The sequence below is a fragment of the Acomys russatus genome, chromosome 23, assembly GCF_903995435.1.
Source record: "Acomys russatus chromosome 23, mAcoRus1.1, whole genome shotgun sequence".
In the NCBI taxonomy this organism is placed as follows: Eukaryota; Metazoa; Chordata; class Mammalia; order Rodentia; family Muridae; genus Acomys; species Acomys russatus.
The window spans coordinates 42,574,318-42,591,400 of record NC_067159.1 but is presented as its reverse complement, the minus strand read 5'-3'; the positions used below and the strand labels follow the sequence as shown (position 1 = coordinate 42,591,400).

General features: G+C 35.1%; 1 protein-coding gene across 2 annotated transcripts in view; it reads right to left on the bottom strand.

Moving 5' to 3' along the window:
• Positions 1-17,083, bottom strand: part of Unc5c (unc-5 netrin receptor C) — a 351,840-nt gene that overhangs the window by 135,069 nt on the left and 199,688 nt on the right. For both annotated transcript variants that reach the window (XM_051165895.1, XM_051165896.1), the window contains exon 2: positions 8,569-8,790. In XM_051165895.1, coding sequence (XP_051021852.1) covers positions 8,569-8,790 — 222 coding nt within the window. The remainder of the gene's footprint in view (positions 1-8,568; positions 8,791-17,083) is intronic.

Below are 17,083 nucleotides of genomic sequence, written 5' to 3'. Positions count from 1 at the left end.
TTACTCAGAGAACAGAATGTGACCAGACTTCTTTATGAAGCTCCATGTGATGTAATAGGCCCCGGAAGTCAAGAGAATAGAAACTCAGTTACAGTCTATTTCATGACAAGCCTGGATCATACCAAAACATTCCTGTTAAAGTTAATGGCTACCACAGTTCTTTTAAGCAGAAATCCCTATGATTCTAAGAAATAGCAATGTAACATAAGAGACCATGTGAATACAAAACTATCAATATGACCATCACTCACTTCTCTTTGACAATGTCACAGTAGCTTTTCTTGATCATTACTCAGTATGGCAGGAAGGTCTCACGACATTTTCATAGAAGTTCACTTTCATAATAGTTGGCTTTTTTCCCGTGAAGTATAATGTTCCTAGACTTTCACATGCTAAGATTAATATAATATGGTCTTTATAGACCACACTGTATTCATGTTTCTCCAACAATTATGCATAGAAGTCCAACTCCCTAGGTGAAGGGATTGAAGTGGGGGAAAGAGGTTTTGAGAGGTCCTTTCGTCAACAGAAGACTGATGTCCTCATAAATGACAACTTGGTTAGATGCCACTTGTGAAAAAGCAGACACTCCACAGACACCAAGTCTTTACAAAGCCTGCTCTTGGGCTTCTGGTTTTTAGATCTGAGAAATAGCTTTCTATTACAATCTACTTGACAGTGTTATTTTGTTATAGTGGTGCAAGAAGACTGAGATAACTTTATACTTTCCCCTGAAGAGGATTATAATTATTATGGAATTTTAAAAAATGTTCAACTACATTGCATTTATTCATTCATTCTTTTATTTTACAAAAAAAGCATCTACTAAGGTAATTCAATAAATATATATAAGAGGAAAATACTAAGCTGCCCTATGACAGAAGATGTAGTAGAGAGAATCATCAGGATAAGACTAGGGAAACTGGTGAGGAAGTGATTAGAAAACTAGAAGGTTAAGCCAGGCACGGTGGTGCACTCCTTTAATCCCAGCACTTGGGAGGCAGAGGAAGGTGGGTCACTGTAAGTTTAAGGCCAGTCTGGTCTACAAAGCAAGCCTAGGACCGCCAAGATAACACAGAGAAATCCTGCCTGGAAAAACTAAAACAAACAAACAAACAAACAAAAATAAAAACAAAAGAAAAAGAAGAAAGAAAGAAAGAAAGAAAAAAGAAAGAAAACTAGAAGGTATCTCCAGGAGCACACAATTTATGTTATAGGTAAAGAAAAGGCTTCCTAGATTTTAATATTTATTGATTAGCATTAATATGTTTATATTTTTTGTATGATACATACGTGTGTGTATGGTATATGGGGCACATAGGCAAAAGGGTTATTTGGCCATCAAGGACTAACTTTTAGAGTCACCTTTCTCAATACAACTTTAAGAAGCCTCCAGAGATAGAAGGCACATCACCAAGTTTTCATGGCAGACACCTTTATTTGCTGAGCCTTCTTGTTGTCCCACATTCTAGACTTCTACAAAAGAGCAATCACTTGATGCTATGCTTTAGACTGGTAAAGACCTGGAGGTTGGTCTGCTGAAGGGATAGGCTAAGTCTAAGAAGGTGTAGAGAAACACTCAAGTTATCTAATAGATACATGGTAGAGGCTTATGCTTAGGGAGAGAAGTAAGACCTTAAAATAGCTGGCTTTGAATCTTAGAGAAACACCTTCTTTAGTCCTCCCTGTCCCCAAATAAAGACCTATATCAAGACTTCTTGAAATATTCTACCTTAAAAGAAAAGAAAGAAAGGCTAATTTGGAAAAGAACAGGGTATTTTTTGATCTTGTTGGATGACAAAATAACTGTTTTTTTGTTTGTTTGTTTGTTTGGTACTGGATGAAAAGATAAAATACATCACAAATAACACAAGAAAAGAAAGAATAACTCAACTGAGGTGGGCCCAGTGTGTATATGACAGGCCCTTGGTGAGATTTGAAATAGAAGCAATGTACTTCTATGTGTAGCTAGCTAGAGAGTCTCTGCATTACTTTAAAATATTTTTTTTTTCTTGTTAATGCTCAACTTTTGCTAACTGGCCCAAGGCCAAACACCTTCAAGAATGAAATGAATCACATCTTAGCCTCCAGTTAACCCCATTACATTAAAGGATCACAGAGGACTCTGTGCAGAAGAATGACAACCACAAGGAAAGCTTATGGAAGCACAGAGAGTACGCAATCGCTACCTTTTTTTGCATTTTATTTTATTTTAATATATTTTATTAATTTATTCATATTACACTATGGAATATGACTTAGCTATTAAGAACAAGGAATTCCCGAAATTTGTGGATAAATGGATTGAGCTAGAAATGATCATAATGAGTGAGTTAACCCAGAAGCAGAAAGAGTCAAATGGTATATACTCACTTATGTCTGCATACTAGCCCAAGGGGAAGGTCCCATGAAAGTCTTCACTTACCAGGAAACTGGGACAGAGGGGAGGACGTCCTATTGGGACTCTAGGTGAGAGAAGCTGCCTTTCTTAGATGGTGCTGGGAACTGGACTCAAAGCCTCAGGCATGCCGGAATTATTGCACCACAAGTCCAAGAGGGAAAAGGAGTTGGTGTTGACATCCTGGTTCTGTTTGTGTCTCTTTGTGTAATTTGGGTTGGCTAGGGGTGGGGTGAGGGTGGGGTGGGGGTGCGGATTAGCTTCTTTATCCTGCTGAGCCTTTGTTTCCTTATTCATAAAAAACAAAACAAAACAAACAAAGAAAACACCCAGAACCCATTTCATATAAAGTCTATGGGATGCTTAAAGAGCATAAGACATATGAAAGGCACAGTTTAAGAGTCAGAGCACTTTTTATTATTGTATGTTGGTCTTACAGACATTTCAACTAATTTGAGAATAATTAAAGGTGAAGGGAGAAAAACCTCAAAGATTATTAAAATTTCAAAACAACTGTGGCTTTCTTAACTCCCCAGCTTCTTCTTGGAAGAAAAATATTTGCTTTTTCACATGGAGGATTTTAGGTGCCATGGAAACAAGAGTTGAAAAGACTTCAAGTAAATAGAAAGCAAGCGACAGAGTCTGAGTTTTTCTTAAAAATATAACCTTAAAAGCTTAATCAGACCAACATTTCTTTGTGATTTGGGGGCTAGATAGGTGGTTCAGTACTCAAGAGCAGTTGATGCTCTTGCTGAGGACCGGGGTTTGGTTCTTGGCACCCAGTGTGGCTCACAGCCACTTGTAACTCCAGCACTAAATGATCAGATTCTTTCTCCTGATCTGCACAGGTACTACATACAGGTGATGGCCATATATACAGGCAAGGAAGACTCTCATACACATAAAAGCAAAATAAATACTCTAATGAGATTTTGAAAGCCATCTAGGAACACTTTACTGTGTCACCACGTCAATAATTTTTGAATAATAAATACTATAAACATTTAATTTCATTTTCTCTAATTTTTTCAGATTTTTTTTAATTTAAATTTATTTTTTTTATTAATTTATTCTTGTTACATCTCAATGTTTATCCCATCCCTTGTATCCTCCCATTCCCCCCCCCCCATTTTCCCATTATTCCCCTCCCCTATGACTGTTCCTGAGGGGGATTACCTCCCCCTATATATTCTCATAGGGTATCAAGTCTCTTTTGGCTACCTGCTGTCCTTCCTCTGAGTGCCACCAGGTCTCCCCCTCCAGGGGACATGGTCAAATGTGAGGCACCATAGTACGTGAGAAAGTCATATCACACTCTCCACTCAACTGTGGAGAACATTCTGACCATTGGCTAGATCTGGGAAGGGGTTTAAAGTTTACCTCCTGTATTGTCCTTGGCTGGTGCCTTAGTTTGAGCGGGACCCCTGGGCCCAAATCTGCCTATCATATTGTTCTACTTGTAGGTTTCTAGGACCCTCTGTATCCTTTTATTTTGCTATTCTCCCATGCGTCTCTCATTTAGAGTCCCAATAGGATGCCTTTAAATGATGAAAAAGCAAACAATAAGTGTAGTGTGGGCTTTAATCATTAGGCTTCATTTTGATCAATGACATAGCTTTGCTAAATGAGTGAAAACAACAATTTGTTACATACCTCAGAGGAGGAGGGACTGTAGAGTGGTTTCAGAACTTAAGAGCAACACTAATTTTTCTGTTTTAGTTTGTTTGAAACAGGGTCTCAAGATATAGCCAAATGTGACCCTGAACTCGCTAAGTATCCCAGGCCTTGCCTTGAAATGACCACAATCCTCTTCCCTTGGCCTTCTGAGTACTGGGACTGCAGATGTAAGCCACTGGGCTAGGATTAAGTGGAAAAATTCTTAAGAGCTCTGCTCTTAAAAATGTTTATTAATTTTTCAATATGAAAGTATCTTTGCAAGAGGCTTCGTTGAATTCAATATATTGTTCTTAATCACAGGAAATGTGATTTACGTTAAATATGTTTGCATTTGTTGCTCTAAAAAAGATATAACTGTAAAAATGAATGTGTTTGCAATGACTTCTGTCTGTTATGTCATTTAAGAACAAATTTGTGGTTTTTTAAAAAGATACTAAAACATTTCTGTTTTGCAATATATTTCAAGACTCAATATATCCTAAATTTCTTGCTATTAAAAAAAAAACAAAACACCATGTCTCCTCAAAATAATAAAATCAGAATGTTAAAGTACGGAGCTGAGGACCCAAGTTGCAGGAGAATCTAGTTTTATGAAAACATATAAGCAAGCAAAGAAAACCCACAACAAATTTTATTCTCACTCCATTCTCCAGGTTTTTCATCTCAAAAGATGCCAAAGAATTCTAATATAAGAGACCAAGACATTTCTACATAGTTTTTCTAGATTGAAGATTTATGATAGCTGGCAGAGAGGGCAATAACATGGTGTGGGCTGCTTAGGGGATTTCATTATTTATGATGAAAATAATATATTCAAAGGAAAAAATCGAACAATAAAAGTCTCAACTCATCACCCTAGATTCTTAGCTGTCAACTTCTTGGTGTGCATTTATGCAGAAGATTTCAATTTATATACAAAAGTATGTATATCCTTTTTTTCTTTGCCTATGGTAATAAACAATGGTAATGCTGTGTTGTATTGTGGTCTTTGTGTTCAATTTTATTTGACAGAACTTTGTACAGCTTCACAGGTAGAAAAACTTCACTTAAAAAGCACACCAACATTATAGTAATCTATTCTATAAATGAACATAGTCAACAGTGCACAGTGGGTGACATGCAATAGTAACTCGTTGTGTATGTCCAGAATTTTACTTGTAGGAAGTACCTAGATTTTCTTACTGAAAACAAAGGAATATACATATTTTACTATTTGTGCTATTTTCATACTGGCATTGCAATTTAAGCCTCAGGGGAAAAACATATTTCAAACTAGATAACATCTCCTTGGGTGCCTATTTATAATTAGCATTCCTTTCCCTATAATCCTATGTTCAAACACTGGTTGGTTTTCTTTTGGGTGCTGGTACATTTTCTAAAATATTATTCAAAACATATTTACATAGTAACTAAGTTATCTCTTTGACTTATATTCATTAATGTTGATATAAGTTTGTAAAAATATTCTTCTTGGATCTGCTTGTAGCATTTTAAAATTCAATTTCATAATGGTTTCCTATAGGGCTCTTTTATTTTGTGTTTTAATTTAGAAGATTTTGTTACTGAACCTCAGTAAAAACCGACAAATGGCCAAAATAATAGTGATGGTGATTATGATGATGATGGTGGTAATAGTATTGGAAGTGACGATGGGGTTAGTCTATGTTTTGTCTTCTGCGAAGGGCACTCCCCTTTAATGTCTTTTATTTTATGTTTATAAAGATACTTAGTACTTCTATTTCAGGTTTCACTCAGCTATACTTAGAAGTTACTCTATATAAAAGTATGGCAATCTTACAAAATCACTTATAAATGACATGAATCTCAAAATTATTTATCACTTTTATTCAAGAATAATATATACATACATGTATGTGTCCATGTGTGTATGTGTGTGTCTGTTCTCACAAAATTTTTTATAACTGAGTAGAATTTGAATTTTTTCTTTCTAAATCTGGTGTGTATCGCAGTGGTAGAACCTAGGCCTACCATGCATGAGGTCTTGGGTCTATCCCCAGTGTCATGAAAAAAAAAATCCTCAACTTCATAACTACATAATTTCTTTTACATTAATATTATAGGTGTCATGCCTCATTACATTTGAATTTGAATTGGCTATCTGTACATAGAAAAACTAATGAGTTATACTACTTTGACCAGCTATTTTCTGTACTTCCAATTTTGTACTTTTTTGAAACTGTGGGTTGTCTATATATACAAAATTATGACATATGTCATAAATAATAATTTTCCACTTCCTTTATAAGTTTTACACATTGTAATGGTCTATGGCAGCTAGTAAACTTGTTAACAGGTTAGAATGAGTCACTCAGTACCAGTGTCTGTAGACACCTTCCTCTTACATATGTCTAGATTGGCACCATGAAAATGGTTAGTAACTTTTTGCAAAGTTTCATTTGGAAATAAAAGTCAACAAAAATGACATTACATTTATTCTTTCTTGATCTCAGGTACTGAGACTTTTTCTTTAATTCTCATGTACCCATACTGAATTTAAATAAAAATGTATGATAATTTTTAGTTTGTAGTTACTTAAATGGTAATTTTAATTATTGATATACCATAATTAATTTTGTGTGTAGAACATAGGAAAACCAGTATTTGCATGAGAATGTGTGTTTTTTACTAATATATTAAGAAGTTATTAGAAGTTCTATTTTTATTTATAATCTTGGTATATATACATTTTCATTAATTAATAAAGACAAGCCTAAATACATTGTGATTCTCATTTTTATATTTGTGATACCTTGCACTCATCATTAAAAGCTTTTGTATTTGAAATCTTTACAAATAAATGAGCTGAAATCAATAAAATTCAGTTCACTTGAGATTTTTGTCAACATCTGGTAGAGTAATTTTCTGAGTAATTAGATGAAAGAGTGAGGCATTTCCCTGATGTAAGCTTGCCCATGATTGGATGATCAGTTATTTCTGTAGTCAGCAGCTTACAGCTAGTGAGCATACTGATGAATAAATGACCAGCAATTATGTAGAGCTGCTACTTGATTTTCTAACACCACTTATACTGTGTAAATATATGTTCCACATGTTCTGTAGAGTTGTCTCTTCTCAGTCAATAGCCTAGTCTGCCGTTAATTACCTTCTCTTCAAATGATATTGTTGTTGGGACATTAAAGTAGGTACCTATCATGTGATAGATAGTCTGTCCTTGTTTTGGATTAAGCCAACAGGTAGGCACAAGTAGAAATTATTTGTGATCTTGAAAACCTGAATCTGCTTTTTTAAATAGAGAGATATTTGTAAAATATAAGATGTAAAAATGTTTCCCATTTCTGTCATTTTATTTTCCTTTTATTTCAGAATGTTGATTAATAATATCAACATATACAATATATATTTTAAGATTATAATATTACAGATTTAGATCTGAGTTTTTAAAGTGCTATTCTCTCTCCTGAAGATAACTATACTTAAGCTCTAGAATAAACCTATCTACCTTTTTAATTTAAAAGAAATATAACATATTACACAACTATCTTTAATTAGTAATTGTGAAATAAAGCATCATGAAAGACTCATGGACAGCTAATTTTCAAAAAGTAAATTAAAATGTTATATAAAATAATATCAACTATGTATTGTATGTTTATCAATACTAGGCAGTGATGTCAACAAGCACAGCATGTTCCCATTTGCACATAGATTTCAGGAATTTATCTTTTATTACCATACATGTGAAATGCAAAGATATTACTTGCCAAAATGTTTAACATTAACTCATTCTATTGATTCTATATCATGTATCTTATTGAACAGTCATGGATTATGGGAACAATAAAGCATTTATCCTTATCTATATTTGCTTTTCATTGAATAGAATGAGATCATTAATTCATAACCAAACTGATTCAAAGCTTTTTGCCAATGAATAATAATTCTATTTCCAGCGTTTCTTAGAGTCATTTTTATAAAACTGTGTTTGTTTCTCTTAGTTTCTCTCTCAACTCAATATCACATAAATATTTGAGTTTCTTATATGTTTGTTTATACTCTTAAGCACTCTAAGTCTATTCTTAACCCTCTATGTTATCATGACTCCATCTTTGCCAAAATGCTCATTACTTGCTTTTTAGTTCTCTCTTTGCTCTAGCTGAATCTTCCTCTCTCTTTGCATTTCTGCTGTGGCTGAATCTCCAACTGAATCGCCTGTTTCCTCTTCTAACTTCTCCTCCCCTGGCTGGCAGGAAGTCCAGTCCTATTCTCTCCCTTGCTCAGTGATTGGCTGTTAGATGCTTACTGACGTATCAGGGGACAACTTGCGGGCAGTGTTTACACTACATTGAGACAGGAGAATCTCAGAGCAAGGATTTCAACCAGACATGGAGGGTGGAGAATACAGAAATCAGCATTTGAATTACATAAGAACCTTTTAAGTACAAGCCTTGATAACTAAGGTAGTATTATGACAACAGCACAGTGGAGTAAGTGAACTACAATTCCAAACTCACCAGAGGTTTCGTCTACTCTTTCATCTACTACATGGTCCTTCTGATGAACCCACTCGCTGTTGCACTTGAAGTAGATCTGGGTAGCAGGGCTGGCTTTACAATACAGGTTCACGGGCTTGTTCTTCACAATGTAAGCTTCCTCGGGCTCAATGAGGAAGTGTGGCAGTGGCTCAGGTGGGTCAGATGGAAACGTTTCTGGGAGTTCATGGAAAAAGTCATCATCTGGTAAAGGAGTAGAAAGTGGAAAAAAAATAATCAAAATATGGCACCTTATCTTTTTTTTTTTTTTTTGAACTTTAAACAAAATTTTATTACACAAAGGTTGTGGCATATTTGGATACTTGTCTACTTTGTACACAATTATTCTCTCTCTACAGGAAGGCTGCTTCTGGACTTCTCATGTGGTGACACAGAGCTACAATCCTGACTGTAACAGAACAGTGGAAATGCCTCAGTGATTTGAGTTGAAAGCAGGACACTGGCATATGGCTCTTGCACCCAGTATCAGGAATGGAAAAATGTCTTTATTCAAAAATACAAAATAAATTATCATGGCACCTTATCTTTTAATTGTAATTTTTTTTTCAGAAAATAACTCTGACTGAAAATGAAGTTTTTGAATGCTTGCTATGTGAAAATCAATATTTAGAAATATTAACAAGTTGCTCATTGAATAATCCAGATTATTATCCTATTTTTTTACATATGACAAATCTTAATCTCAGGAAGAATATTTGGTACTGAAACCTTTAGGAATGGGTAGCAAACTGGGATACGAAGACCAGGCTCTTGTCATCCATAAAAGCTAGGGTCTTCACAATGTAGTATGTACTTTCCAGTGTCCAGGGTTACTATGAATAACTGAAAAACTTGCTGGAGAGATAACTCAGGTGTTAAAAACATGTGTTGCTGTTCCAGAGGACCTGGGTTCAGTTCTCAGCAGCCAATGGTGACTAACAGCCACCCATAACTTTAGTTCCTGACACCCTGATGCCGTCCCTGGCCTCAGATAGACACTCCACACATGTAGTGCACAGATACACAAGCAAGCACAACACCCATACTCAAAAATAAATACTGAAACAAAAGAAAACATCTTCTGTTAGAAGCGTAAGGCTTATAGCAAATTTTAAATTCTTTGCAGATATCTGAGCAAAAACAGTAGAAATGTGAATTGATCATTAATTTCCATTAGATGCATTTGATTCTTTCATTCAGTTGAAACTATTCACTGAGCATTGGAAATATGAATGAGAGTATAAATCTGGTCACTCGTGTAGCCCTGATGGAAAAGCTATCTGGTCTAATCATGAAATTTTACTCCATTTGGTATCAAATGACTATTAGAAAATTGTTTAACCTCATTATAAACAAATTTCATTCTTACAGTTTTGAAAACAGTCAAATGTGCTACTTTTACTCTGGTAAACATCACTGAAAAATTTTAACCCAAATCATTGGAGAGATCTGTAAACTTCGAGGTCTTCCAGTTTCTCTTAACTTGCATCCCACATGATTTCAAGTTTTAAAGATGATATGTGTTTGTTTTAATACAGCCTAGTAATGTTTTATAAAATGAAAAGTATCCTTTTATTGTTATATGCTATGCCTGATAGTTGGTATTTAGAGACTGGCTGCATAGACGTTATGTTGAAATTCATTATATTATGCATTCAGTTGCTATCCCAGTTTTTGGGAGCTATCCATTGGTGAAGTAGACATCTGTCCACTAAGAAATCTGGCCTGTGACTTTTTTCAGCTAGGTCATGGGATAGCTTTCAAATAATAATGACACCCTATCATTGCCAATCTGTTTTGCAGTAAAAATTGGCTTTACTTGAATCACAGACAAAACTAGTTTTTGAGGTCACTTCACCAGAGTCAATCCCTGACATTGTGGGGAAGATGTCTGCTCTAGCTAGACTTCCTGTCCTAGTACACCTCCTTGATATACTTCTTTATGGCAAGATATCATTTTAAGTTTCTTCACAATTGACAAACAAGGACACAAACTGTCAGCCTACTAAAGAATAACCTTGTTTATATCAATTTTAGCTCCACTAGTCAATTTGCAACACCACTCAAGACAACTAAAAAAAAAGCAGAGCTAGAAAAGCAAAGGAACACGGAACCAAACTATTGACAGCTCCGTCTGTAAAATTTTGATGACTTGAATGCTTTACCCAATCTTTCTGTCATCTTCAAGAGCACTTCCTTTTATATGTGAGGATGTACTAGGCTGGTAATCAATACAACTATACAAAATGCCACACTCAAATTCCACTGAAGCATAGCTCTTGTTTCATTATTATTCATGAAAGCAAACAAGATAGTAACTCTAGTATATTTCACTTTTCTTTTGGATTATGTTTGCATACATATGAACACAAAAATGTACTTAAAACTACACAACCATTGCAGCATGCAAAGGATAAAATACATTCAAGCTATTGTTTTAAGCGAAGTTTGTTCCTTTAAATGATTCTAAAGTACTATATAATTATACAGATCATTTTATTCAGCAATGTAGAATATGTATTTGTTCATAATTCATAGACATAATTCATATGCACTAAAATCAGTTATTTCACCTTGCTAAAAACATACATACCTCTATTTTCATTATTTTATTGCAACTACTGAGAAGATGAATAATAATGGGATATTTAAAAAATTACATGTGTATTTTCAAACTAAAAGAAGCTCAGTGAAATGCCAGCAGGAAAAGCAATGATTTAATAAATATCCAGAGCACATATGAGCAAACTATTGAGCATGTCCTATATTTGAGTTTTCCCACAAAGTAATCATTACAAGTGAAAGAAATTAGCTAATGCCTTGGTTTGAAGTTTCATAGTATTGATTTGTCAAGACGCTTGTTAACACTCAAAATGAAATATGATAAGGAATCCTTTCTATCATAAGAAATAACCTTTACTTCCTGTGATAAAACTTCTGTTTCTATTGCATATAATTCTCATGTCCACAGAACTCATCTCTTAGTGTTCCTCTGGAGAGTTGTCCTAACAAACAATGGCTCATTAGCTTAATATTGCTGATGGCATACATATTGTAAATTCCAATTTAGAGCCTAGATAAAAATCACATTATACATTACGCCTTATTTCTAGTACTCAGTTCAATGACAATTAGCCAAGAAAATTCAAGACCTTAACTTAGTAATAAGTGGTAATATGTGTGGTGGAACAAATACAGCAAAGGAAACAGGCTGATTCTATGTACTCTCATAGACTGTTGTGCGATTTCCACTCATGAGATGCCATGTATGCCATAGCCAACCTCATAAACAAGTATAAATAACACTGCCCCAGCATAGTAAGCATGCTAAGAAAAAGCTTTCTGATTCTTGCTACAGATAGAAACCTCAAGAGTTAGTATTCATTTTCCAGATAGCATATTTTAAAAAAAATAATTTTATCCTAAAACTTTTTCTAAAGATTTTTTTTTTTGAAATAAACAAATCAATTCTCCTTGACCAAAATGATACAAATCAATACACAAAGTATCTAAATTTCCAGCATGGCTATTTATATGAGTATTTGATAAGCAGAACAGCCAGCTTTAATGCCTCTGAATCTACATGAACACATAGCTGCCTTGCCTTGTGCATTTGCTTCTCACATAAATAGTGAACTTTAATCTCTTCCTTTGTCAACCCTTTTATGCACCTACCAATACTCTTGAAAAGACTGAAAACACTCAACAAATTTTTAACACTAGAGAGGAAGTAACTTGAAGGTGAAGATTATTTTATGCTTATGTTCATTTTCATGATTCAGAATATTTTAAAATGTCACGTGTATGCTTGTGCCTGCTGAAGTTTATGGCCACAACGTTTGTGCATGAGCCTGTGGTAGCCATAGATTACCCCTGGAACTGGAGTTACAGGAGGTGGTGAGATGCCTAATGGGGATGCTCGGAACGCACAGAGGAGCAGCTGTAAAACGTGGCCCAATACAGAATGAAAACTCAAGGATCCTAGTTAGAAGATGTGAAGATTTTTGAGAGAATGAAAGAGGAATATTAAGCAAGACTCTGGTCCTTTGAGACAGCACAGGTCACATTAGCTAAAAATCCAACCCTACCTACTGATGAAGTAAGAGGGGCATTCTGCTCCACAGTGTCTGAACAGACATGATACTATTTCTAGTGGACATTCATGTTGAAATTTATTGGGGATTTCACACATTTTTAATACATATCAGGTAGTTTAAAAAAGACATGGAGTTTCAGACTGAGAAATCTAGGCTCTAGTCAATTCCTTGCATTGACGGTGTGTGGCAATCTGTGCTTAACCTTCCCTTGAGAGCTAGACTTGTTCCCACCCACTGCGATGGCCTTCAGTAAGAGCTCCCAGGCCATGCACAGGACAATTCCTTCGGTAGCAAGAGGCTGGCTCCCTTCTGAATGGACACACTTCCTACTGGGATCACTTCTTATAACCTTGGTGATTTTACTATACAAACAAACCAGCTTTCAGATACCATAAAGGTCATATCACAAAACTTGAAGACATAATAGAACAACCCTGAATTTTTACCTCACAAGAGATAGATTAGTAATTAAATCTCCTTATCACTTCATAGCTTGGTATCTGAAGAGACGACGTCAGGATAATAATAGGAACCCAGCTTATGACCACTGCTCCAGATTGAGGAGTTATATTATGTAATATATTTAAATTATTCTAAAGTATTCCTTTTTATGAAAGCATGCTTCAACTTGAAATTAAATGCACTAATTTAGGTAAAATGATTTGAATTATGAAATTGTTGTTTTGTGTATAGTTAATTCATATTAGGAAAGTAAAATTCTCATGGTGATTTCCCTTCTACATGATGAATTTAGCTTTAACCTAAAGCTAGACATGCCTTTTTGTATGTGGATAAAGCATTGTTATTCAATTTATTCTCTTCTAACATTTGACTTAATTTTCTGCTTTTTACCAGTACTTAATATCTGCATTTCAGCAGTACTGCAGTTTTTATCTGGGTATCAGTAAATCTTAGCATTTCTGCTTCTATTATCTCATACAGGCATTGGCTTTTTCATTTATATACAAGAGGGGAAAGCTTTGTACCATGTATTATCTTTATAGACTTTCATTTCACCTAATTCTTGACAGGAAAATATTATGCTATGAACATCAATCTAGGAAGCTTTAGGTTGCTGGTTTTATTGCTATATCAAGCCCTAATTTTCATCAACTTAATACATAAGTTTCTACATTTCTGAATCACAGGACTTAAACTGTTATTGCTCATAGAATGAAATATAGGACCATTATCTCTTTGTCTGAGACTTGAAACATATTCTTCTAAAATGGAATTTGCTTCCAAAGAACTAGAGAGCAATTTAAAATGAATGACTGAAAAGCTAATTTTATCTGTATTTGGCCACCCATCCATCAGAGAGATAATGTATGATCTATTACCCCCCAAAAGCAGCAGGAGTTAACTGTTTGAAAAAGACTCTAGGCTATTTTTAATATTTTGATTAAAATATCCCTTGGAAGACAAAGGCTATGTTCTATATATCAAGGAACACCACTAGGTTCACTCTTTAAATTCAAATAGTTGGATCAATAATGCTTTACATGTATTACGTATTTTGGATCTACTGACTATTTCTAACTTCAAAAGAAACCCTTTTTACTTTCAGGGAAATATTTTCTGAACCACATCCTTCTATTACGAGGAGTGATGTAAAGTTAACATGCTATTTGACCTTCAGCTGCTTCTGAAATGAAAGGCCCTCCTTGTGCCCCAGGTAAGTTCTCCTGATTTCTATAATGTTGAACTAAATAAATAAAGCAACATTTTGGCTTTATTTTTTATGTTTTCTGTATCAACAGAAACAGAGGTGTTTGTATACATGTAAGTGTGTGCATATGTATGAAGGTTATTGACCTGTAAGGTCAAAGGATGTGCAAAGAAAAGTTTTACAGCTGGCACATGCAGACATTAGAGGTCTGTACTTCCGGGGTGGGAGTGAATTGCAAGGGTTGACGGGAAGCATGTTTTACTTGAATGTTTTTCAAATATGTCATAACCGATGAAAAAATATATGATGTGACTTTTGAGCTTTTGCTCATATTAAGAGATAGAGAAATTGGATCATTCTCACATACAAACTAGTTTCAGCCAAGAGTTAACATCATGGGATGCTACATTATGTACAACTTTCAAAACCACCCACACGGACACCATTAAAATTTACTCCACATCTCCACTAAAGGCTGTGTTTGCAGACTATGATATTTGTAAGTATATCACCTTGATTTACTTATTCCTAGCTTTCTTTTATTTTTTCCATTAATTTTCCCCAAATTCCTCAGCTGTATGATCTCTGACTGTGAATTAACATAGTTTACTACTGTTTTCATATTTTCTTGAAGAATCTATATTTGACAAACCCTTTCCATATGGTAAAGCAGTGCAGTGCACACTGCTGTGATCGAAGATATATTTTATCTGCTTTATCTTTAAATGACATCTTACAGGAATAGAAACCACATGAGAAAAGATACTATGGTAATCTGACTGTATAATAGAATGATTTTGCTAGTCTTCTTATGTAAATACAATATTTATAATTAAGTAATAATCCATTAGTGTTTTTCCTTTCTCCTTTAAATGCTTAATTTTACCATATCAGAATAGATTGCTAATATGGATAGTCTTCTCCAATGAATTATGGGAAATGTCTGACTGTTTTGATTCCTTTGACTATGAACCTTAGGCAGTTGAAAATAAATAAAAACACAATTAAGAATATTATATAGAGAGTGATGGCTCAGCAGTTAAGATCACTGACAGCTCTTTTAGAGGAGCCCATGCAAGCATGTGGTGGTTCATGACCAGCTCACACTCAAGTTCTGTGGGATCCAAAGTCCTCTTCTGGCCTCTGTAGTCACCAGGAAATTGCATGGTACACAGACAAACATGAAGGCAAAATGCCCACAAACATAAAATAAATTAAAAGATGAATAAATAAATAAAATATATAAAATAGTTTTAAAGAAATCTCATAAATACTCTGTTAATCACTGACATAGAAGAGAAGATAACCTTGGGGCTGATTTCATTACTAATGAGAACTATTTATAGAAAGGTCTTTTAAAGGTGTGAATACTCAGTGTTTTCAGGTATACACATCACACATTCTGGTGACCTTCCTGGAAAATTGTCTGAAGGACTGCACGAGGCTCTGGTTTCCAGGTATCACATGTTAAGTATGTGTTCCTGTGAAGGCGTTTGTGATATGATTAAGCTCATAGGTAACCTTGAGTGAAAAAAAATCAATTATCCTAGATCATCTGAGTGTGTCTCAAGCCAGAGAGGCAGACCTGAAGGTCCCAGGATGGTCTACACCAGCCTTTAACTAAACAATGAAAACATTGGCAGATAAAACTCATTTCATCAAAATCTCCCCTGACTTTCTGCTGACACTCTTTAATAGTCTAACTCCTCTGGAGCAGGTGAAACATCCCTTGCTCTGGATGTGCCTCCCAGATTAAGCCCATGTAGCGGCTGCCATTCCTGTTGCTCCTTTTTTTTTGTGTATATCCAGTACCTACCAGATAGCAAGATCATGCACAACGATGGTGCTTATTAACTTATGAATATTCCATGTTTAGCACGCCTGTCATAGAACTCAAGGCTTTCTTTTCCTCTCAATTGTTATCCCTAAGGAGAGTTCACAGAACAACACAGCAGTGTATAGGGATTACTTCAGTTACTGAAATCACAAGAGTAAGAAGAAATCATTGTAAAACCATTGCAGAAATATATATCAAAGGGTCCCTCTGACTGTGTGTGAGTGTGTGTGTCTGTGTCTGTGTGCTTAGTGAACGAAGTATGTACTTATTAATTTGTGTACATTCATATGGGTGTGCATTCACAGGTAGGTATGGAGGGCAGAGGATGTTGGGTATATTTCCTAGATCACCTTCCACTTTTTTTTGAGTCAGGATTCTTTAGAGTGCCCGAAGCTCATAGATTTGGTTGGCTTGCCTAACAATTGAGCCCTAGCTGCCTCTATCTCCACTGCCTCTAACTCTGGCATTATAGCCACATGCCTGGTGTGTGTGTGTGTGTGTGTGTGTGTGTGTGTGTGTGTGTGTGTGTGTGTGTGTGTATTTGTGTGTGTGTGTGCGCCAAGCTTCATGTTTGACCTGTCACCACTTTACTGACTGAACCAATGCCTCAACTTCCAAAGGCATACTCAAAACTCACATGTTTGTAAGTATGAATCTACCTCCAATATAAAAAAAAAAAAACCCACTCATCTTTTATGTAAATTTTAATACCATCAATCAGGAGCTATACATAGTTTTGGACTAAGTGAATTCTTCCACAAAATATTGAAGGTTAAGTCTAACATCATGTGAGTGAGAAGTCTTAAGTACATCTGATTTTATTGCCTTCCTCTATCGAGCTCATTTGACACGTGATGTATTACATCACTCTTCCCATTTATAAACTTCCTTGTC